Genomic DNA, 23,540 nt, shown 5'->3' with positions numbered 1-23,540 from the left:
AATATTCTTCCAAGAGGGCATGCCCTGGACCCGCCTAGCATTTCTGGGGGCACAAAATGATTTTCTTTCATTCGGCCCAATATTTCTAGCGGTGCTCCTGCCCTGAACAAAGTCTTATTTTGTGAGCACAGCTGGGTTAATCGGTTAGACTACCACTGTGATTTAACATCGTTCCCAAATCCTAGTAAATTATGACGATATCTGCTAAAATATCAAATGAATCAAAGGATCTTTTTTGAGTGACAGTTCTACCCCATATAAGTAAATAATGAATCATTTATGCTAAGCTTGAGTTAGGAAAATGGTGACATCTGTGATGTCAGAGAACTGTTATGATTGGCAGTCATACACGGAACACAAGACAGCCGTGCAACACATCTCTCTGTGAAGCTGTTGAAGTAATGGATATATGAACAAAAGTACACATACATTTACATAACTTCTGAGGGGCTCAGTTTGCGTCATGGCCAATATCAACCAACCAGTAGGATGATGAGATGCAGTTGCAGACCACTCAAAACCAGTCAAAAACCACTCGATACAGTGCTATGCTATATATTTGAAACCTTTTTGATCAAAGGATATTTCTACCAATGGCCATGAAACTTAATCTAGAACAGATTGATGCAACTATCTTTTTGTTTTCCTTTACTTATTTTTACTTTTTTTTTGCCTGTACATAGTGGACAGTGCCTTTGTGTCACTCAAACTTCCATTCAGGATCAATCATTAACTTAAAAAATGTGGTAGACAGGGAACATGATGAAGACAAAATTATGAGTCACATTCCTCAGTCTATTCAATTAGGGTTTATTTACAGAAGTTACATTAGGCCTGTCCAATGCTACTGTCCTTGCGTCAAGTCATGCATTCAAATGGAAATTCTGTTTGGTTTATTTAACCAATCAATCCAGCAAATTCTGAGTGTTTATCAAGGCTAACTCCTCATCCTTCACCCATTCGTCTTCTGATCGAGGAAAGTTAGGCACTTGTGGTGATAGAATAGAGGTGTTGCTCTTAGTACACAGTATATCAGACCTCCGAGGAGGATTGAACGTTTTCTTCACATGAGGGGATATTGCAGCAACCAGGGGGCTAAGAGAAGGGGGAGAGGGGATACGTGATAGGTACTCAAAACCCCTTCGTCTTTTCAGGCTTTTTGGGTGGTTTCCCTCTGAGGTCCCGGTTGCCAGAGTCCCCTTGCCCACAGGGGTAATGGGCAGTTGTGGCTGCTGTGATGAATGAATGAATAAATAAATAAATGAATCTGGCATGATTTAGTGAATGTAATCATATAATGGCATCAGCTCACTGTCCTCTCACCTTATTCCATGCATTCTGACATGGATCAGATGTCAAACTTGAACATGACTGGGTCAATAAGCTTTGCATGGGGATTAAGTTAGACAGTTTCTCCTCTGCACTCTTAAAAAATTGGTCTAGGTTCTAAATGACACAAAACAGAACATCCCAGGTTAAGGAAATAGTAGTTAGTGTAATAATATAGTAGGGAAATAAACCAGCCAAGACATTTTGTAATGCAGGTGCTTTCCTCTATTAGAAAAAACTTGCATAAAAGAATAATACCTGCACTAGACTTTTTAGCTGTCTCGTTCGCTCCTGGGTATGAGGCTCTGAAGAGCTTGTTCTGAACGCTGTAAAGTCTCCTGCATACAAGGCTGGAATGGGTGCTGAGGCCTGATGGATGAGGGCGTTGCTCACAATTAAAAGGGTCTGGGGCTTCACAAGCTCCTCCACAGCCAGCTGCCTCAGAGTATTGGAGCAGCGGACAGACACAAAGTCCACCCTCTCATCAACTAGGTACAACACTGGAGAGAGACCTGCAATCATCAGCAAATGAAAGAGCATACCATCTTTAAAATTAGTCTCTACAAAATTCCATTTATTGTATACTAAAATTAAATTTATTGTCCTTGTATTATTCTTCTGAGCTTCACTCTGGCTACAATAATTAAGAGTTTTCCAGCCAGTTGCTGTGCTACAGCAGAACCAGTGTACAAAACTGCTAGAAACAAGCCAGAAACAAACAAATCAATATCTCAAGAGTCAAATTTAAATTATAAAGAGAATGAGGGTACCATTTTTGACACTGATGTAGATGACATATCCTACAACATCCACCTCCCCATAGGTAGAGTGGAATAAATGTCTCTGAAGAGAGTTGAAGCTTGGGCACTGACGTGGCTCAAATACTTCTTGTAACAGCTCCGGCACAACCTTAAGTACAAATACAAACAAAATCAATTCAAGATTGCCTGTATATTTTACCTAGCCTGTTCAAATCATGTATTATTTTCATACAGTAGTCATTGTAGCAGTAATGGTAGAAGCAGTAGCAGTAGTAGTAGAAGCAGTAACCTTCATATGCTCAAAATGTGTTTTCTTGGTGGCAGTGAGTGAGATAGCAGCGGTGCTGGCCTTCCTCTTGTCCTCTGATGTGGACAAGTGATAGGCTCGGTATCTACCCCCCTCCTTCAACAGTGAGACCAACTCCATTGAAGGGCGCCAGATGTTAAGCAGGAAAACTGTAAATCAAGAATCAAAGACTTAAGTGTTCACTGTGGTTATATTTCCTTCCTTATTACAGCTTTGACGGATGAATAAATAATTCATGTGATCTATCCGGCTCTAGTGCCGAGAAATCTCAGTGTTTCCAGCAGTGCTTTACAGCTTACCCCAACCTCCTGCCTTACTACATTTTCTAAAAGAAAAGGGGAAAAAAAGATCATTTCATAGCTCTTATTGCAGAGCTATGTGCACTTTAGGCAGACTGTCCTTGCCCCGCTCTTTCTCAGGCTCTGTTTGTAACAGACTGAAAAACTGCTGCCTTTTAAGATTTAAGATAGGTAAAAAAGGTAAGGTAAAAAACTGCTGCCTTTTAAAAGGTGCTTTAAGCGATGCCACGCGTTTTTTAGGCTAAAACATTTTATGACACTTACTGCAAACATTACCTAACCAACCGCTAGCTGTCTGTGTCCTGATTACACTGTAAAAAGACGCGATCTCTGTGGACAGCCCAGGCTTCAAGAACAGCAACAAAAACCACCTGGACAAACCTAGCCCATGAAAACATAACAAACTGTTCCAGCAAATCACAGACGAGATGCACGTTTAGGAGAGTTTCAATTGCACGGGAGGGAGGGGGAGAAAGTAGCGAGCTAGCTCTCTTTTGTTTGAAAGTCAACAGAAGTGACGTTGCCCAGCATCGCTTACAGCAGTGTTTTTCAACCAGTGTGCCGTGAGAGATCATCAGGTGTGCCGCAGAAAATTACCCAAATGTCACTCACTGGTCCAGAAAAGCAACTGTTGCATCAAAGAATTTATAACCACATGCTCTCATTGATTGTATGATTGCACTATTTGTGGTATGCAGGCATTGTACAACAGGGGCCCCATATCCAGTATTAACAGAATCATCACATATCCAGTTCATAACAACAACTAAATTAGATATAAATCACCTACAAATGAAACAGAGGGCGCTTGTTTTATTGAGCAGGTCTTGCATAGAAGCCATAATAAGCTTAATAAGCTGTGTATTATTTGCTATAGTATGTTTATTTTTTCTTCACACAGGATGTTAGTGTGCCATGGGACATTTTAAATATCAAAAGTGTGCCGTGGCACAAAAAGGGTTGAAAAACACTGGCTTAGAGCACCTTTAAGATTTATGATATCTAACTTGGGAGCGAGGCAGCAAGTGCGGTTCGAAACCATAAAAACGAAGTTTTGCTAATCCTTTCTACAACATCTTAGAATTACCCAAATAACGACCGTTTTTGAAGGCTGCATCGATGCATACTCCATGCTCCCTACTACCCATAATCCTTTGCACCAACGTCTGAAACCACTGTGAAAAGTAAACAAAGATGGAGGATGACACTGTTGCATTCAAGTTGACTCTGACTACGTTGTGATAAGAACTTAGCAATTGCGGAGATCAAACATGCTGTAACTTTACAGCTCCTTGTCAATATCAACTACTCATGCAGGGCTAACTATATATAGGCTATATATATTTTTTTTACTTTTTTTTTACATAACAACCCCCCAGACATCCACCACCTTTACTAGCAAATGTCCTGCTGGAAACACTGTAAATTAGATCTATTCAACAAAATATTCCAAACAAAAACAACCCTAGTCTCTCCTGTAGATTTAAAAGATGTAGATTTATGGTCTGATTTCAAACACTCAATGCCTGGGTTTGTTCCCCGAGATGCATCCACATCAGCGGCAGAAAGAACATACCGGTAATATACTTTTAACAAGACACCAAAGCACACAACTGTGTATTGTGAGGGTACACATTTGATACAGTACTTGAGCCTTTACTGCTGCTGCTCTGCTGGCGGTTGGCGTCGCAGACTGCAAGTTTCCACACTGGGGTGACATCCCTACTGGCGCAACTGGCACTCCCCTGCTCTGCCTCCTGCAAAGCCCGTCGGAAACGGTCCTGCAGCTGCGCCTGCCTCCTCTCCTCCAATGAGCGTCTGAAGCTGCAAAGACTGGCCAACTGCTCCTCACGTAGGTCAGCCTAACATCACCACAACAATAATGTTAACACTGTTAGACTGCATTCTCTAGATATGACAAAATTGTACCTGATTGAGGAGATCAATGGCTTCGGCACAAAGGTGAACATATGGTACTGCAGAGTAGACTGGCTTTGGGCGCTCCAGGTGTGCATGGTGACAGACAGAGGTTTTGACCATTGTGGTATGACGCAACAGGTAGACGATCACATGGAGAATGCTTATCATACATCACCACTGTGCTGAGTAAATGTAATTATTTTTTACACTGACTGTATTTTTATCCATAACATTTTCACTTGTAACTTATCACTTTTAAATTATTTCCCAAATTTCAATATAAAAAGGTACACAGCATAGCATTGTCCAAAAGGGTTTATCATGAACAAAATGTACTCTACTAAACAAAAACTACAGATTTATCCAAACACATTACTAAGTGTAAAATAAAATGAAAAGTTAAGTAATGTTTAACTGTGTGTTTCCTCATTGCTACATGAATACTTCAAAATTTCTTTTTTAAACTATTACACACTTACAGTGCAACCATGTTTTCCACATTTTGTTATGTTTAGACCACATAATAGAAGGTGTTTGGAGTGTTTTGTAGATTTATAAAAAAAATACAAGACTGAAATATTCTATTCTATTACATAAGTATTCGGACCCTTTCTTATGATATGACGCTTGCAATTGAACTCTGGTGCATCCTACTTCTATCAATGGTGATAGAATTAAGGTATAACTTATATTTGTGGATGTTATAACATGTAAAGTGCAGCTTGCCAAACCCACAGGCAGCTTGATTGTGACTTTGTTTGTGACACACTGTGTAATGGTCGCCTAACGTTGATGTAGGCCTAGCCCATATAATTAGTACAGCGGCTAAGGCCAGATTTTTACCTGAAGCGTTCAGTTTTTGCAGAAAGCATGAAACTTGGTACAGGTATAGTACTACCCCTAGTGATCAAAAATTGAAATGGACCCCAACACATTGCGCCCCCTAGTGGCCCCTATCGTGACTTCAAATATGGCCGCCAAAATATGCCCTTTTTTCTACATTTATAATGCTATACTGTTTTTAACACATAATATGACGTGTCTATAGCATAATTAAAATGGCAGACATGTTGGATTTTAAGGAAGTAGCCATACATTCTGACACCGAGTCAAAAACTGGGGTGCATTTAGGCTATGTGTGAAGTGTCGACTGTGTGACTAAACCCTGCACTTGCCTGGGCTCAATCCTTCTAATTTGCCCCCTAGAGGCTGGCATGCTAGCAAGGAGGCTAAAACCCATGGATGCTAGTGTCTGTCAAGTCTCTTAAAGAAACATATGCTGCCTTTTGGGAAATAGTTAGATAAATTAGTACATAACCCAGTCCAACACATCCTACTGTTAGCCTAATTCAATTGAGGTGGGTGGGGCCAATTAGCAAATGCTAAAGTTTCTTATAGTGATTGTTTGAAAAGGTCTATTTTGTTTTATTGTAGTTTAACATTTTGCATCCCATAAACTTATTATGCCTGTCAATGAAGCTAATTTAAATATGTAATACCTTATGAGTTTAGCTCCCTCCTGACACATTAGGGCTCTTGCTAGTCAGTGAACCAGCACTTTTAGGACACTTGCTAGTGCGTTCAGCGCCCAGTCCTTGGGTGTGCTTTGTGGTGGAAACACCAAAAGCTCAAGACAGGTAAAGTTGAGTATTGTCCGCATAGCAGTGATAATCAAATTCATGGGAGCAAATGGTCTCACCCAAGGAAGTGTGTATATAGAGAAAAGTAGGGGCCCTAATACTGATCCGTGAGGCACACCTGTGGTGAGGTCATGTGCTCTTTAAGGTAGGATTTAAACCAGTCAAGGGCTTTCCTAGACATCCCAGTTCAGATAGTGTAGAAAGGAGAATGTCATGGTTAACAGTATCGAAGGCTGCAGATAAGTCTAGTAGAATGAATACTAATGACTTAGCAACTTAGATGAGGACTTGGCTACTCTCAATGCTTCGGTCACAGACAGAAAAGCAGTTTCAGTAGAATGACTCAGACTGCATAGGGTCTAGCAGGTTGTTCTGATATAGTCCAAGACTTGCTTGAAGACCACTTTCTCAAAAAAAACTTTGACAAGAAAGGAAGAAGGGAGATAGGTCTGTAAAAACAGGAATGGTTTTAGAGGTGGTGGCAAATGATACATTTTCCATCTTTATCCTCCTTGATTGAATTTTCACTAGTGTCACTACTGCATAAGCCTATACCTGGAGCCTACAAACGTTGTACAGGTAGTCTAACTCCTCCAGAAAGGCACACCAATACATTCCATTGCTGTCTCCCAGCACAGTCTCAAGAGCATGTAGGAGATTCCAGGAGACAGTTGCTCTAGGAGAGCTGGGCAGGATGGTAGAGGGTCCTTAACCCAGCAGCAGCACCAGTATCTGCTCCTTTGTGCAACAACAAACAGTAAGAGCCCTGCCAGAGCCCTACAAAATGACCTCTCCAGGCCGCTGGTGTGACTGTCTCTGACCACACTGTCAGACTTCATGAAGGTGGCCTGAGGGCCCGATGGCCTCTGGAAGGACCTATGCTCACTGCCCAGCACCGTGCAGCTCAATTGGCATTTTCCATAGAATACAAAATTGGCAGGTTAAGCCATTGGCGCCTGTGCTTTTCACAAATGAGACCAGGTTCACCCTGAGCACGTGACGTCTAAAGATGTCTTGGAGAATGTAATGCTGCCTGCAACATCATTCAGCATGACCAGTGATCATCTGCATCCTTGGAAGGACGCAAACACCTCTATGGGCAAGAAAACTGCACCCTCACTGCTCTTAGGCATCAGGATGAAAACTTCAGACCCATTGTCTGACCCTGTATTGGTGCAGTGGGCCCTGGGTTCCTCCTGGTGCACAACAATGGCTGGACACATGTAGCGAGAATGTGGAGGCAGTTCCTGGAGGATGAAGGCATTGATACCATTGACTGTCCCCCAACACTCTCCTGACTTAAATCCGATTGAACACCTCTGGGACATTATATTTTGGTCCATACAACACTGCCAGGTTGTACCACCGACTGTCAAGGAGCTCAGTGATGGCCATGTCCACATCTGGGCAGGGCTTGAAAACGAAATTATTTTTCAAACGTTCCGTTCCGAACGGTTCAGGTAGGCCTATGTTTAACGTTTTCGTTCTTGCATGCGTTCCGCCACCAACATATCGGTCCTTAACCGGTTCGGAACGCAAAATATCGTTCGTTCTTAAAGTTCCGGCAGTGTTTGGCGGGCCTATCAAGTCTATTTTTGTGGACTTTACCTTAGAATAGACATACTCATTATTTCCTCTTGATTTAGCCTATATCGTAGCTATGCCCAAAAATAATAAATCACAGGCGGCATCCAAAAACATTCAGATGGGCTATCCATCCCATAGCCTACAGACTTACTATAGGCCTAACCTATGCCTATAAATTTCTTATCAAAAATATTTCTGGATACGTGCTAAACTCCTCCTGGTTGTAGCTTTTTTTAAGTTTTATCCATATGGAGATCTTCAAAGGCTTGCGCTATAATTCCAACCCTGTTTATAAACGAACCTGTCTGTTGCTGACGAGGCCTATCTCAAATTTCCTGTTTAACTCTTCTACATAGAATAGGCTATAATTAGCAAACATTTCAAATCCGACTTTAAAACGACAAAGCGTGGACAGGCAAAATAGGCTATTACGCATAGGCTACAAACAATTTCCAAATCAGTTTCAGTAGCCTACGCTTCTGAGCTGGCCTAAGATCCGAAGTGGCAGACGGATAGGTTACATTACAACAGTAAGACAAAATATACACATTTGGACCAAAGGTCCATTTATTCGTTTTTTTTTTTTTCAAACTGCAGAAATCAAATTATTAGGCTGTTCGCCTACAGTAGTTGGCTACATAGCGGCTTGTTATCTCACATTAACAGTGTAAATGCGGGCTTGTTTTTCGCACAACCGGAAATAGTCTCCCTGACATAGGATATGCTTTTGCGAAATTTTATAAAATATACAGAGAACGAAAAAAAAAACGTTATTAACCGGTTTTGTGGATTTCAGAATAACGTTTCTGTTCCGGAACAGTTGAAGACCATTTTGTTTTCGTTTCCGTTTCCGCTCCTAGTAAAATTCCGTAAAATTCCGTTCGTTTTCGGTTTTCGTTCCTTGAACCGGTTCGGAGCCCTGCATCTGGGAGCAGATCCCCCAGGACACCATCCGCCGTTTCATTAGGAGCATGCCCCGATGCCATCAAGCATGTCGGGGCCATACGAACTACTGAGTACCATCATTAGTTGCTGCGCTGAAATTCAAGCAAAATGGACTAGCTTGCTGAGTCATTTTTTCCACTTAGATTTTCGGGGGGTCTTTGAATTCAGTCCTCTGTGGATTGATCATTTTCATTCCCAAATAACGGGAATGAAATGGACAGATTATCCATTCACACAGCTTCTCATACCACTGTTATGCAGATGACACACAGCTTTATCTGTTCTTTCCACCTGATGACCCCTTGGTCTCGGCACGGACCTCGGATTGCCTCCCAGACATATCTACATGGATGAAGGCACACCACCTCCAGCTAAACCTCTCATAAACCAAACTGCTGGTCCTCCCAGCTAAACCTACTGCTCCCACCTACTCGAATGCCCTCATACAGGCATATGCTACCCCCCGACCGTTGCGCTCTTCAGACAAACAAAGTCTATCTCTGCCAAACTTTTCATCTGTTGTTCCTCGTTGGTAGAACGCACTACCAGTTCCTACTAGAGCTACTAGAACTCCTGAAGACCCAGCTCTTCAGAGAATATCTCTCTCGTAGCACTACTTACAACTAGCTAATTCTACCACTTACCACCTGACTTGACTGTATAAAAACAGCACTCACTGGTGCACTTTTCCCTATTGCACTCTACCTTTTTGAATTGTTTTAAATGGTTCTAGAATTGTTGAGAGAATTATTTTAAAAGCGTTAAACTGTTTCCCAGGTTGTAAGTCGCTTTGGCTAAAAATGCGTCAGACAAATGTAATATAATGTAGATATCCAGCGTGATGTTTTTTCCCCATTGAGATCTGATGTTATTTATTTTTTAAAGTGTATAATTTTTTTGAGCAGTGTATAGTAAGAGTTAAGGTTTGCTCAGAAAGAGAAGAAGGTAGAATATAAATGTATTGATGATGTAGGTAGTTACTTCAATTAACCAAGATATAGAATAATTGGCTTATTTTCTTACACATAGTGGCCATATTGGAAACTTACCAGATTATACTTGATGCCTCGTGTATTATTGAGGTTGTCATGTTATAAAATGACTGTTCAAACTTTGAAATAGTTTTTGAATGATATTTCTATCATGAATAACAATAGAGATGGTCTATATTTTCACATTTGGTATCCGCCATATTGGATTTCAAAATGGCCAACATCAAGTTTGTTTGGAAACCCAAAAATTGAGTGTTAGAACTTAAGACTTTTTTTTTATCTGGTTTCATTTTGAAGTTGTATCAACAATTCTATTAAGAATGGTAGTCATATTTTAATTCAAGATGGCGGTCACTAGAAGGCGCTATGTGTTGGGGTCCATTTCAATTTTTGATCACTAGGGGTAGTAGTATAACTGTGCCAACGATTCCGGTGCTTAGCCGCTGTACTAAATAGGTTTCCAAGTGGTCTGCTTCCCCCGAAAAAGGGGCGGGGACGTAACACATTCAAAGATCATGTCTGTGTAATAATCTCTCTCAATATCTCTGTTCCCTGATTGGTTGGTGGCTCTCGGTAGACTTTCTACATAAGAAATCCAAAGAAATCTCATCTGTGCCAGCTTCAGTACTTAATCGAAACAAAATTGACGTCTTGAAAAGCACCATGAATTGCTTAAGAATTTAGGCATTGGTGAACTCAGAGGAAACAATCAATTCTTCAGAAATATTTGTCTGCACAATTGTAAACTTTACATTTCATCTTAACCCTCAAAAAAATTCTCATTTGTCAAATATGCCTGCTCAGTTATAAAGTTTCAGCAATTTGTTTTTTTCAGGTAATTAGCATAGGCATAATAGATTTTTTCCCCTTTTTTTCCACAGGCTGTGCCCTTAATTTATTGACCAAGGGAGATTTCTGAGAAGCACACGTGACCAATATGAATTTATTTACATGGTATAATGCGATCCGCCCAAAGAAAGTGCCCAAAATCGTCATTTTGGCAACCATTTTGTTTATGCTAATTAGATGGTCAAAAACACAAAATTCAGCTTGGGAACAGGGCTAGTTGGATTCAGCACACCTCTAGGATGCACATCTCAAAAATAGCACTTGTCTATGATGCTTGCAATTAAGCTCTGGTGCATCCTACTTCTATCAATGGTCTTTGAGATGCTTTTACAACTTAATTGGAGTCCACCTGTGCCTAAATGAATTCACTGGACATTATTAGGAGAGGCACACATATATAAGGTCTCACAGTTGATGGTGTAAGTCAGAGTGAAAACCAAGCCGCAAGGTCGAGAGAATTGTCTGTAGACCCGCAAGACAGGTTTGTATGAAGACACAGATCTGGGGAAAGATACAAGCTTTCCCCAACATTTCTGCAGCATTGAAAGTGCCCAAGACCACTGTAGCCTCAATCATTCTCAAATGGAAAAGTTTGGAACAACCAACAGTCGAAGACGAAGGGCCTTAGTCAGACAGGTAACCACGGACCCAATGGTCACTATGAATGAGCTCCAGAGTTCCTTTGAGAAGATGAGAGAAGCGTAGGAAAGGACAACAATCAGTGCAGCTCAGTGACTGGTTTCTTCCACATGTCGTTGGGAATTGTGGCAAAATAGTTCAGTCTTTGTTTCATCAGACCAGATGTTTTTACTTTTCATGGTCTGAGAGTCGTTCAGGTGCTTTTTGGCAAACTCCCGGCAGAAAATGACTTCCATCTGGCCATTTTACTTTATCTTTTTTTTTATATATAAATGTACAAAACACTCCAAACACCTGCTGTTTTGTGGAAGATTGTGTGTAGATTGATGAGAAAAAAATATTGAATCCATTTTCAGATAAGTCTGAAACATAACAATGTGGAAAACTTCAAAGGGTCTGAAAACTTTCTGGTTGCACTGTATCTGTAATGTCATTACATTGGTGGTGTGTAGGTGCTATTCGCCTTATTCACCCGCGACCAAAACGAGGCTACAGGGTACACTTGCCATTACTCTGTTTGCAAACTGCCAAAAAACACTCACTGAAAAAGACGAACAGGCCAGTGAACCCTTCTTTTTCGGTGAGCTATTTTTTTTTTGCAAACGGAGTGCATTACTGCCATATTCTGGACCGAGGTGTAATGGCAATTGTACCCTGTAGCCTCGTTCTGGCCGTGGGGTGAATAAGGTGAATTCAGCGACAAGACCGTAAATAAAGAAGGGGTAAGCGCCAGTGTTGTGCGAAAGTTGTGATGAAAGTTACTGTGAACACGTTCAGTCTGGTGTCTGTGAACTGCACGCTCCCTCAGTTTAACTTCCTTCAATAGGGTGCCAGATTTCTATGGAGCCTTCCAGGCGAAACCTGGCACACCGTAAAAACACCGTAAACAGGCCTTAATAGGTAGCGGAAAAAACACCTGATCTGGTAAGGCCAGCCACCAGTGTCGCACCACCGCATGAGTCATCAAAACAAAAGCATCATGTAGGCCAGCATTTCTCTATGGGCCGCAGTCCACAACGTGGACACTGCTGGTATTGGAATGAAATTATTCCCAGGGCTTCATCTGATAATTTGCTGCGCAACTGATCAAGGAGCGGCGGACCGACAGAAAAAGAAAACAAATGTTTCTGCAATCAGTATGAAATACTTGCTAATTTTGTTGTCATCAAACATAGAGGCGAGCGTCTGTTGTGTCGACCAGTCATGAAAACTGGGTCTAATTCCAGACTCTTTTCTTCAGTGGTTTCATGTTGGTGGAATTAATTGCCCAGTGCTCTCCGTTCCTGTGGTAGTTTTGGGTCGTTTAAGAGGGGTCTAAAGACATTCCTATTCAACATATACTTAGTTGTTTAAGGCGAGACACAGCAGGTGAAAACATTGTTTTTTCATGCACTGGTCAATTTCGAGATTTTGAGCTAGTATGTTACCTTAGCATGTATTCTATCACACTACAACAAAAAAGTACGATTTACACATTTAGGTGTTTATTTCATTATATTGTGTCTACTCGCGCCTGTATATTTCTCCTAAATTCAGCAAAAGTTAGCATTCTAACCTTGCATGCACTCCCGCGACCATGGTCCAAAACATATCATGTGTACTACCGTTGGAAAGCTCTGTTTTTCCTGTATCACGCTATGTGATCCATATATGGACACTTCCTTTGTATCAGCAACCAATCGCGAAAGTTCAAAGGCGAGTCTAGGCTGAGAACGGAATCTCATTGGCTGTCTTTCAAGGCTGTTTTCTCAAAATGAGTTTTCTCTCACACTCTGAGCTCAAAAACTCCACTTCAGAAGCACGTACATACACCAAACTTTCTAGACTTATGCCTAACTATATGTCGAAGATTTCTACAGAGGGGTTTGTTGATATATTATTTTGAACCTAGCTGTATCCAATGCTCAGGTTTCGTGCCTTAAAATGTATGCAAATTAGCGCATATTTAATTAGATAATGCATAATTTGCATATGTAAACATTAAATTACAGCAAACTTGTAATACATTTTTTTCTCATATTAATGTCTAACTTAATTAATTAATCAACTGGGGAAGTTTCATAGTGATATCTGCTTGTTAAAAATTTTACCCTATTCACCTGTAGTGTCTCGCCTTAAGCGCTTATGTGTTATGGTTTGTATAATGTTGTTTTATTTCAATTGGGCTGTTAATTAATTTGACATTATTGTTTATTATTGATATTCTCCTTAATGTAGTCTTAGCATGTCATTGTTTGGTAACACTTTATTTTAAGGTTCACATGTTAGCCACCAATACATACCTAATTAATACCTATATTAGTGACTTGTAAGGCATGTGTTAGGCAACATTAACCATTTGTTAGGTGTGTATTCACACATTTCTTGTTCATGACGAATTAGGCCTTTATTATTGATATAATCTTAATAATGACCTTGTAAGGCTTGATCTCTACATACTAATTAGTAGTAAGTAACAAAATAGAATATGCATAACCTACTTGTATACTGTCTGAATAAATCCCAAATAGTAGGCGAACAGTTGTATAATAAGCAAGTGTATGGCTCAACCTCATTGCTGCATTTCACTGCCCAGGTTGCTGTGTGAAATAGCACTTAATAACTGGGAGATTGGCTCCCATTCTAAAGTGGAACTGGCTCCCATTCTAAAGTGGAAACTGGTTCCTTGGTAGCAAGCACATCATCATCAGTAATACCTCTGCAGAATGTACTTATTAGTCATGAATTGCTTCCATATTCTAAAGTCAGGCATTATTATTATTAAGAATTATATAATGGGAACAGTCTAGACTATAACTCCTGGTCAATACAGACATTCTTTACCCTTAATACATTGCTAGTGCATACATTGTTCATTCAAAATATGGTCCCTGTTCTAAAGTAGACATTTCGCACTTCAGTCACATCCACAACAAACCTGAAACGGCACATTGAACTGAAGCATGATGTATCACTGTCATACTCTAGACCAGTGGTTCTCAACCTATTTGGGGCTAAGGCAAACCAAACATTAAAACAAAAAGTTCAATCTATCACACACATTATTATAGACTATAACAGCCAGAGTTCATTCTCATATACCACATTTCTTCTCTGCTCAGGTTGGTCACTAGAAAATTCCGGATTCCCATTCCTATTCTAGAATGGCTCAAATCCCTCTGGTCACCGTGCTCTTATCATTCTCAAGAACAACTGATGCTGTACGGCATACTAATAATTTGTGGCCTAAAACCATGTGTTCTAGTTTCACTGTCCAACCCCTGTATGTCCGCCGGTCTGTCTGTGACTGACCTGTAGGTACGTTGGGTCAGACTCCATGGCCTCATGAAGTTCCTCCCCATCTTGTAAAGTTTCCATCTCTCGACGACTAAGTGTCTGTTTCTGTACCCTCCTATTTTTCCTTTCTGCGAGACAAAAGAAAAAGGTTCAGTCAAGCTATGCTGAGAATATATAAGATGATTGACATATTTAGGTATGCAAAATACTTTGCTCCTCCTCCTTCTCCAGCTGAGTCTGAATGCGGCTGAAGAGTGACTCCATGGCTTTCTGCTTCTGTTCCTCGTGACTCCTGGCTTCCCTTTCCTCAGCACGCTCACTGCGGAAGATGAACACCCCTCCAGCTGTTTTCTCCATCCACTGTTGGGGCGGAAGTCTCACACATAAAATACCAACAGTCTCACACACTGAATTCCTTTAGGGTGCCATGCGTCATGAGGTGACTCGTCCTACCTGCATGGGGTAGCTCCTGAGCACCAGTAAATTCACACAGCCCACCACACCTCCATCACTGAACAAGGTGTCTAGCTGGAGCTGGAAAGGGCGTGGGTCACAGTGGTATCCCAGCCTGGTATCCCACCGTGCTGGTCTGGTGCTGTTAGCTGAAATCTAGTCACCCAGGAGCAAGAGTCAACAGTCAGTAAATGAGGGAGAGGGAGCTAATGTTTTAGCTAACTTAGGCGGATAGGCATAAGGCTGTTAGCAAGAATCAAGTTCACTCCATGCAAAACTCAGTGACCGAGACCATGTTATCTATTTTGTCCAACCTCTGTAAATCATCCCTGAATCGTATTGGGTCTAGGGCTGTTAATGAATAATCGATGATCTATTATTTGTCATTAAAGGAACACGCCTTTTTGGAAAATGAGCTTATTCACCATCTCCCCTAGCCTAGAAATCTAGACGCACCCTAGTAATTTGCAGCCAGGGTTGTCTAGCAACTCTCCGTTGGCTTGCGAGCTGAAAAAATGAAACTTCTGTCAGGTCAATTACATTGTGTATAGAGTCGGCAAAACTCATGAGTCCCATGCTTTTTCCCACCAGCAGAGCTAGTTGGCTAGTTGATCAAACTTTTGCCAACATATAAATGAGAAAATGTTGGTGTTTTTATCTCACTATTTGGGTGCTATAGGCTAGTTGGAACTGCCCACCTCAATAAACTATGCTAACGGTGGGTGCTTCAGGCATGCACAGAGACAAGAAGTGTATGCATCGTCTTATCTAACTATGGGGGGAGACTGTGAATAAGCCAATTTCCCAAAATGTTGGAGTGTTCCTTTAAGAAATTAGTCGACTGATTTTGAAAGTAAATGAATATCCGTGAAGGTCTCGCGCATTTTTGAAACAGCACAAATTTTGTGTGCAGAAGTGGAGAGTTACCTTGAAGATAGCCTGTCTCCCCTGGATACAAATTCCACAGATTGGTGGAAAATCAACATAACAAAATTCCCGATGTTTGCTAAATTGGCACTGCGCTATCTATAAGTGTAGGCTATATGTGTAGGCCTACCCACAAACTGAGTCCCATCTGAGCTAGTATTTTCAGCAGCCAGATTGACAGTAAACAGATTGCCACACGCCTCACCCCAGAACATGTAGATATGTTATTTTTTCTGAGTGAGAACATATAGACTAATGACAGGTGTCCAGCTCCAGCCCTTTTTTTAGCCTTCATGTGTCATGTCATGTTGCATAGCCAACCACTTGCTAATAAAGAAATTGCCATGATTATCCAATAGTTTAAAAATTTGAATGAGACATGGCATTAGTTTTTACATTTTTCCCAACGTTCGTTTTCATTCAGGTGTCCAGCCTATTTCAAAAGTACCCTATATTGATATTATTGATATTATTTTTGCTTTGGTTTTGCTTTGGTTTCCTACAAGTGTCCTGCCTATTTCTTTGTCAAGCCTTTATGTTGCCGCAGCGATCATATATACATTTAAAAGTTGAATGTAAAATGGCCCTTTTCAATAGTCATTTATTGAGGAAGGTATCAGGTCAGCTGTGTGTGTTATCGTAATGCGGGTTGTGATGGGGGGGCAGACAGGTGACGTCCGAGTTTAGTGAATAATTGATTATAGTTCATTAACATTAGTAAAAGTCTATTGAGAAAATTCCTGTAAATTTGCAACCAAGGCAGCGATGCACATCTCTCGCAAAACTCTGAACAGTAAAACATGTGAGGAACCTCTTAGCCCTTGCATTTCTCAGACACCCATTTCACAATTTGTCGTGGAGAACTATGATCATGTGACTGTGATGGATGTGGCCAATCCGATCTGTTAATGATGCTCTCTCACCTTCAACATCAAAGATTTAGGAGCCTCCAGAGGAGGGCAGGCATCCTGAGAGCCCACCAGCTCAGCTCCATGAGTCACCAGCTTGTCTCCCACACTCAAGCACCCTCTCTGCAGCAAAGTAGTAAGGGGAGGGTCGAGTGCAGCCCTGATCATGTACCAGCCATCAGTTAGCCAGATGGTGGATATTGGTCCTTCAGTTTTGCCGGTTGTTCCAGAGGTCTCCACATCACACACACACAGGACCAATGTCTTGGCTGGGGAGTCATCTCTCTCCATGATCTTCCTCAGGGCTGATCTCTGGCTCCTGTCCACCTCCACATCATACCTGATTAACCAAGTACAGTCAGCTCACCATATCTGAGCCAGGTTCTCTATGTGTAGAAACAGGAGGGAGCTGTACCTGTACTTTAGTTGCAGTAGCACCTGCTCTGGGGTAAGGCAAATGCCTCCCAGCTCCTGGGGAAAGGCCCTCTCCATGGAAGCCCTCTTCCACACTATCCAGCGGTAGTGGTTATACACCCATTCCTCGCTGATCAGCTGCGGGTCCACACCAGGAGTATCACACAGTGCTCTGGTTAGGAAGGAATTTCACAAAAATAACATACCTGCGCACATTCTGCCACTGGCTTAAGCACCTTTTCAGCTAAGCGCTACCGAGGGCTGTATTAAGGTCGAGTGCCACTATAAGGCGAAACAAAATATTGCTCGATGTCGGCAGCGGACCTAGTTCTAAATACATGTATGTTAAACAGAACGTTACAAATGAACATTGCAGTATCAAATTTGGCGCTTAACCCTCTATTGCATGCTATATGAAATAATGGATTAAAAAAATATTTGGCCACACTTATTTACAAAATGAAGCACAATAAGCAATTAAAAAATATTTTGAAAAAATATTTTTGGAACAGATACATTTCAGTATGTTACCTTGGAGCAACAACATGCAACAGCGGTAATAAATAGAAAAAATTGATTTAATTGAAAAAGTTTCATTTTTCTGCATCTTTATGCATCTGCATCTCATCTTTATTTTGACTTAGTTTTGTATCTGCCATGATGGTTTTTACTCTGTTCAGCATCTTTTTTTATTATACTAATACCTTTTGTATATCTGTATCCATGATTCTTGTTTTAAGCACTGTTGTCACTGTCATGTCACTTTCTCTATTGTTGTCCTACTGTAAGTGTTGTCTGTGTGTGTGGAAGCAGCCTACTCACTCTACTGCAAACCAAATCTACCCTCGGGTATAAATAAAGTTACCTTACCTTTATATATTAGTATATATTACTTTATTCAAACTCAAAGGGAAATAATGGTGTAACAGCATCCATTAACTAGAAATGCCTTTCCAAGGAATTGCCAGTGCATGAAAATGCAAAATGTAAGATGTTGAATAGCATATGTAGTTAAAACAGACAATGCAAAGATAGTTACTATGGTGTAAGTAGGGTAATTGAGATGGTTGTTAGGTTGTTGCTAGGGCAGACATGGTGGTTGCTATGCTAATAAAAACGGCTGCAATGCTGGTTGTTGGTTAATCATGTTGGTTGCTTTGGTGATTGCATATGAAGGTATATTGGGTGCAAAAGTGGCGAGCACATTTAACTGCAGAGTTTGCATGTGCACACTAAAGTCATAAATGTGTAACAGTAAAGTTGAAGTTGTACATATTTTTTTATATCTTGTTAACACAAAATAGGGGCTACGGGTTCACAAATCCTTTTTACAGGTAAACAAATCCTATCCTGTGAGTCACAACTTTCAAGAGTCACGCACTCAACACTTTTGCTCCAATCGTTGCAGCGCAGTTGGTGCGAAACACATTTGCAAATCTGTGTTTCATAATCTGAGAACATGCACAACATTCGTGCATTTGTAAACCCAAATGTGAACTAATGCAGCCGAAGTTGTGCATCTGTGAAATCATTTCTCATTAATAAAATTCTACAGATCGCTTTGATTTTCTTGCACGACTACAAGTCAATTGATACAAGTGCTCGAATCTGCTTCTACGAGTGACGATACTTTTGCTCTTGGCTAGGTGATACAAAAGGAGCAAAAAGATTTGTATGTGTGCACGTCGAGCGAATCGATCGAGAAAACAAGGTGGCCGGATCTGGATCCTGGATCGCGCTCAGACTACCATTGCCTGCTCATAAAGTAAGTAACCTCAGCATGTTTCCTTATCAATGAAGGAGACACGATTTATAGTTTATAGTGTGCACATGCAAAATCTGCAGTTAAATGTGCTCGCCACTTTTGCACCCAATATACCTTCATAGTTGCAAGGTTAACTGAGATGGTTGCAAGGTTAACGGAGATGGTTGCTAGGGTGTTGCTTGGGTAGATATGGTGGTTGCTAGAGTAATCATGTTGGTTGACAATATCAAAGTGGTTGCTAGGTTGTTACTGGGGTACTTCAGATGGTTGCTAGAGAATTGCTAGGGTAGATATGGTGGTTGCAATAATAAAGTGGTTACTATAATGATGGTTGCTAGGGTAATCATGTTGGTTACTATGGTGGTTGCTAGGTTGACTTAGTGGTGGTAGTTGGTAGATTGTTGCTAGGTTAATTGAGATGGTTGCTAAGGTAGATATGGTGGTTGCTATGCAAAATAAGTAGTTGCTATGCAGGATGATTGGGTAATCATGGTGGTTGCTATGTTGACATAATGTGATAGTTATTAGGTTGTTGCTAGGGTAATTGAGATCATGCTAAGGTGTTGCTAGGGTAGATATGGTGGTTGATATGCTAAATAAGTGGTTGCTCGGGTCATGTTGGTTGCTATGGCGGTTGCTAGGTTGATATGACAGGAGTAATCGTGTAAATAGTTTGTTTTTATGTAATGTTCGTAATTGGGGGCCAAGCAGCGAAGCTGCGAGGCAACCCATAGTGATTCTACCTTTTCTTATTATTATTACACACTCTTTCTGCTGTCATTGAAGTCTATGGCAGCCCATAGAACCGTACAGTAAAAAGTTGTGAAATTTGGCACATTGATTTGGGACAGTATAAAAATGAATTTGAGCAAGTTTTATGCCTGAACCACAGACAGTCTAGCGCCACCAATGAGTCAAAGTTGACATTGCATCCATGCCATTAACTTTTGAACCATATGCCCGATTTCGAATATCGCAATATCTTTGGAAGTCTTGGATGAGGGTCCATGTTGTAGTGGTCAACATAAATGTGCCCCTTTTGTTATTAGAATGTTAAGCGGAGATTTAGCATGTTAAGCAGAGATTTAGTAGCATTAATTTATTGTGTGGCTAGCTATATGTAACTTAATTCATGGGTTTCATCAGGTCCCTTTCCACAGGTGTATAAAATCAAGCACCTTGATTATCAATGCAGACTGCATGGTGCTTGATTAATACACCTGTGGAAAGGGACCTGATGAAACCCATCAATAGGGAGGAGATGTAGGCTATGTTGCTATGTATGGGATTTATGTTGCTTAGCGTAATGCCATGGTCATTTGATATGAGATGCTTGCACTTAGTCACTCGTAACTTTAGGACTCCTATTTGTTTTTTTACTAAGAGTAATTCACAAAGCATTAGCACTAAAAGTAGCATCTACGTCGGTGACCAGCTTAAAAGAAGTCGCGAGGACTCCTAACTCACTAAGACCTATTCAGAAACAGTTTTTTGTGTCATTTCATGTCGCGATGTTTTGAAATGCGTCTACAGGAGCTTCCAATAGCGAGGGAACAATTTTGCATCGAATAACTAAGAGATGCAGTAACACCACCAACAACAACCAAAACTAACCTATTGTCAACGTGTACATTAAATGTAACGTTTCATTGTGAATCAAATTAAAATGTTCTCCTCTCTGCAAACGTAGGCATAGGCATATGGTGACAGATTAATTTAATAATGTTGCTGCGTGAATCACGATAAGCGCATGGCCACTTCTTAATGGGACCCACTGTATGGAAGTAGTCTAAGTAAAATAGAGATGTTTCAAATAAGATAAGGTTAATCAGAATTCTAGGATATGCCCGCTTGAAAATGGCAGAGATAGAACTGAACTTGGCCATAGCAACCATACATTTAGAACGACTGGCCTTCATAGCAACCAAAGATCTTAGCTGTGATGCATGTATGTTATGTGATGCAAAGTATAGAAAGGGGATGCAATAGACACAGGTCAAGAAATATAGTGCAATGCAGACAGTAGTATAAGCTTACCGTTGATTTACAGAAGGTGGTTTAGAGTAATATGAAGTATTCCTTTATTCTGATATACATCTGAGATACATAGGCTCTCAAAACAATCCCAAACAGACATAAGGTCTTTTTAGAGCAAATCCATATAGATTTCACTGCAAAAAACGAATTCTAACCAAGTGTTATTGATCTTATATTAAGATTAAAAAAAATCTATTTGGTATTGTTTTTAGTATGAAAAGACTTACCTAGCGCCCTCTCAAAAGAACATTTTGACTTAATTTAAGAAGACTTTGACTTATTTTAAGGAGTCTTATCAAGACAAATTTGCTCAACGCACTGGCAGACAAATTTGCTTGTTTTTAGGACAAATTTGCTTAACGCACTGGCAGACAAATTTGCTTGTTTTCAAGATGAGATGTCTTAAAATAAGTCAGATTTCTTTTAAATTAAGTCAAATGATTTCACAAAAAAAGCGCTAGGTAAGTCTCTTTATACTGAAAACAATACCAACTAGTTTTTTTTTATCTTGATATAAGATTAATAACACTTGGTTAGATTTTGTTAGATAAGCAGTTTTTGCAGTGTTATTTGTCAAATAAACCAGTAAAACATAATTAGGGGATGGAATATATAACATTCACAGCTCATATTTTTTAAAAATAAATCAGTGAAAAAGTATCCTGACAAACAAGCAGCATTTTAATGCCTTGGTCATATTTCATAATTTCAATTCTTCTGTAGGTTACCGGATAGCCCAGTTTGAGAGGCGCTGGACACGTGACATTATTTATTTTTGCAGCCCATCACTGCTGTCTTATATTATTTTGTTTTATTTTATTTTTTATTTTATTTTGTTTTATTTTATTGATTTGATCTTAGTCATAGAAGCTAAATTCGAAGGCAGGCCACAGGTAAAATCCAACGAACCGCATTCACCCCGCAAGCCAATAGTTGAATAGCCTTCTCCTAGAGCTTTTGAGATTTTGCCACTGCTCCAACACTGAAAGGCACTGTTAGAATGCTTGGATCAAGCAAGGTTCAGCATAGGGTATGCCACTGTCTGCTCACGTTGCTAACCGGACCAGGGCAAACACACTTTCGCAGTTCCCGCCGGAAATGCAGTCTAGTTGTGATATTTATTCAACATCATTATTGTAATTAATTAATTAATTAAAATGAATTAATTCCTTCATTCATTAATTCCTCCCTTCGTTCATTGAGACTGCTAATTAAGTAATTGCCTGCACCTGGCATTTCACCCATGTTGCCTCAACCTGGGACTATGCAAAACCAGTGCATGTTACTTGTTCATATAAAGGCTGTGTGCCGAAACGTTGGTTAAATAAATATACGAAAAAAGAGATCAGAATGTGCCGCTACCCTATATTCTTCGATTAATTAAAGGAACTAGAAATGTAATTCCAAGGAATTACCAGTGCATGAAAATGCTAATATTGTGATGTAAAATATAATGTAGTTAAAACAGATAATGCAGAGGGGAGTTGTTGTAAATTATTATAGCAGTGGGCAGGTACTTTCTATAACAGTCCTTATACCACTGCTTGGTTGAATTTCCCATCGTTATGAGTTCTTTAGAACGTGCAATAACCATAGGTTATTTGCACACATATGAAGTAGCCCGAGTGTTTTGGGCGCATCACACTTGTATATTAATTCACGGAACTCGTGAATTTTAAATGAACTGTCACGTTACATCAGAACTATCAAATAGCGATCTGACAGACGCGGTTCAGGAGCGACTTGACAAGCGGAATACGACATTTGAAGCCCATGTCCAGGATCCGTCTGTGTGTGGTGACTCTCGATGCAGTAACTCCAGCCTCAGTCCACTCCTTGTGAAGCTACCCCACACTTTTGAATGGGCTTTTCCAGAAAATCCTCTCCAGGCTGCGATCATCCCTGCTGCTTGTGCACCTTTTTCTTCCACACTTTTCCCTTCCACCTAACTTTCTATTAATGTGCTTTGATACAGCTCTTTGAGAACATCCAACTTCTTTTGCAAATATCTTTTGAGGTGTTCCCTCCTTGTGGAGGGTGTCAATGATGATTTTCTGCACAACTGTCAGGTCAGCAGTCTTCCTCATTCTTGTAAATTCTACTGAACCAGACTGCAAAAACCGCTTATCTAACAAAATCTAACCAAGTGTTATTAACCTTATATCAAGATAAAAAAAACTAGTTGGTATTGTTTTCAGTATAAAGAGACTTACCTAGCGCTTTCTTGTGAAAACATTTGACTTAATTTAAAAAAAGATTGACTTATTTTAAAACATCTCATCCTGAAAACAAGCAAATTTGTATGCCAGTGCGTTAAGCAAATTTGTCCTAAAAACAAGAAAATTTGTCTGCCAGTGCGTTGAGCAAATTTGTCTTGATAAGACTCCTTAAAATAAGTCAAAGTCTTCTTAAATTAAGTCAAACTGTTCTTTTGAGAGGGCGCTAGGTAAGTCTTTTCATACTAAAAACAATACCAAATAGATTTTTTAATC

General features: G+C 40.3%; 1 protein-coding gene across 3 annotated transcripts in view; it reads right to left on the bottom strand.

Moving 5' to 3' along the window:
• Positions 1-794: 794 nt before the first annotated feature.
• Positions 795-23,540, bottom strand: part of brca2 (BRCA2 DNA repair associated) — a 44,879-nt gene continuing 22,133 nt past the window's right edge. The window contains exons 16-26 of one of the 3 annotated variants that reach the window (XM_048263939.1): positions 17,248-17,418; positions 16,848-17,172; positions 14,998-15,153; positions 14,754-14,904; positions 14,560-14,672; positions 4,345-4,558; positions 2,380-2,546; positions 2,100-2,238; positions 1,588-1,841; positions 1,324-1,446; positions 795-1,229 (exon numbers count right to left, since the gene is read on the bottom strand). In XM_048263939.1, the coding sequence (XP_048119896.1) occupies positions 906-1,229; positions 1,324-1,446; positions 1,588-1,841; positions 2,100-2,238; positions 2,380-2,546; positions 4,345-4,558; positions 14,560-14,672; positions 14,754-14,904; positions 14,998-15,153; positions 16,848-17,172; positions 17,248-17,418 (2,137 nt within the window). In that variant the 3' untranslated portion in view covers positions 795-905. Of the gene's footprint in view, positions 1,233-1,323; positions 1,447-1,587; positions 1,842-2,099; positions 2,239-2,379; positions 2,547-4,344; positions 4,559-14,559; positions 14,673-14,753; positions 14,905-14,997; positions 15,154-16,847; positions 17,173-17,247; positions 17,419-23,540 lie in introns of all 3 variants that reach the window. The other 2 variants (XM_048263940.1, XM_048263937.1) reach the window with 2 other exon arrangements.

The sequence above is a fragment of the Alosa alosa genome, chromosome 15 (genome assembly GCF_017589495.1).
Source record: "Alosa alosa isolate M-15738 ecotype Scorff River chromosome 15, AALO_Geno_1.1, whole genome shotgun sequence".
NCBI classification, from domain to species: domain Eukaryota; kingdom Metazoa; phylum Chordata; class Actinopteri; order Clupeiformes; family Clupeidae; genus Alosa; species Alosa alosa.
The sequence above is the reverse complement of the archived record's forward strand: the minus strand, read 5'-3'. Positions and strand labels throughout refer to the sequence as shown.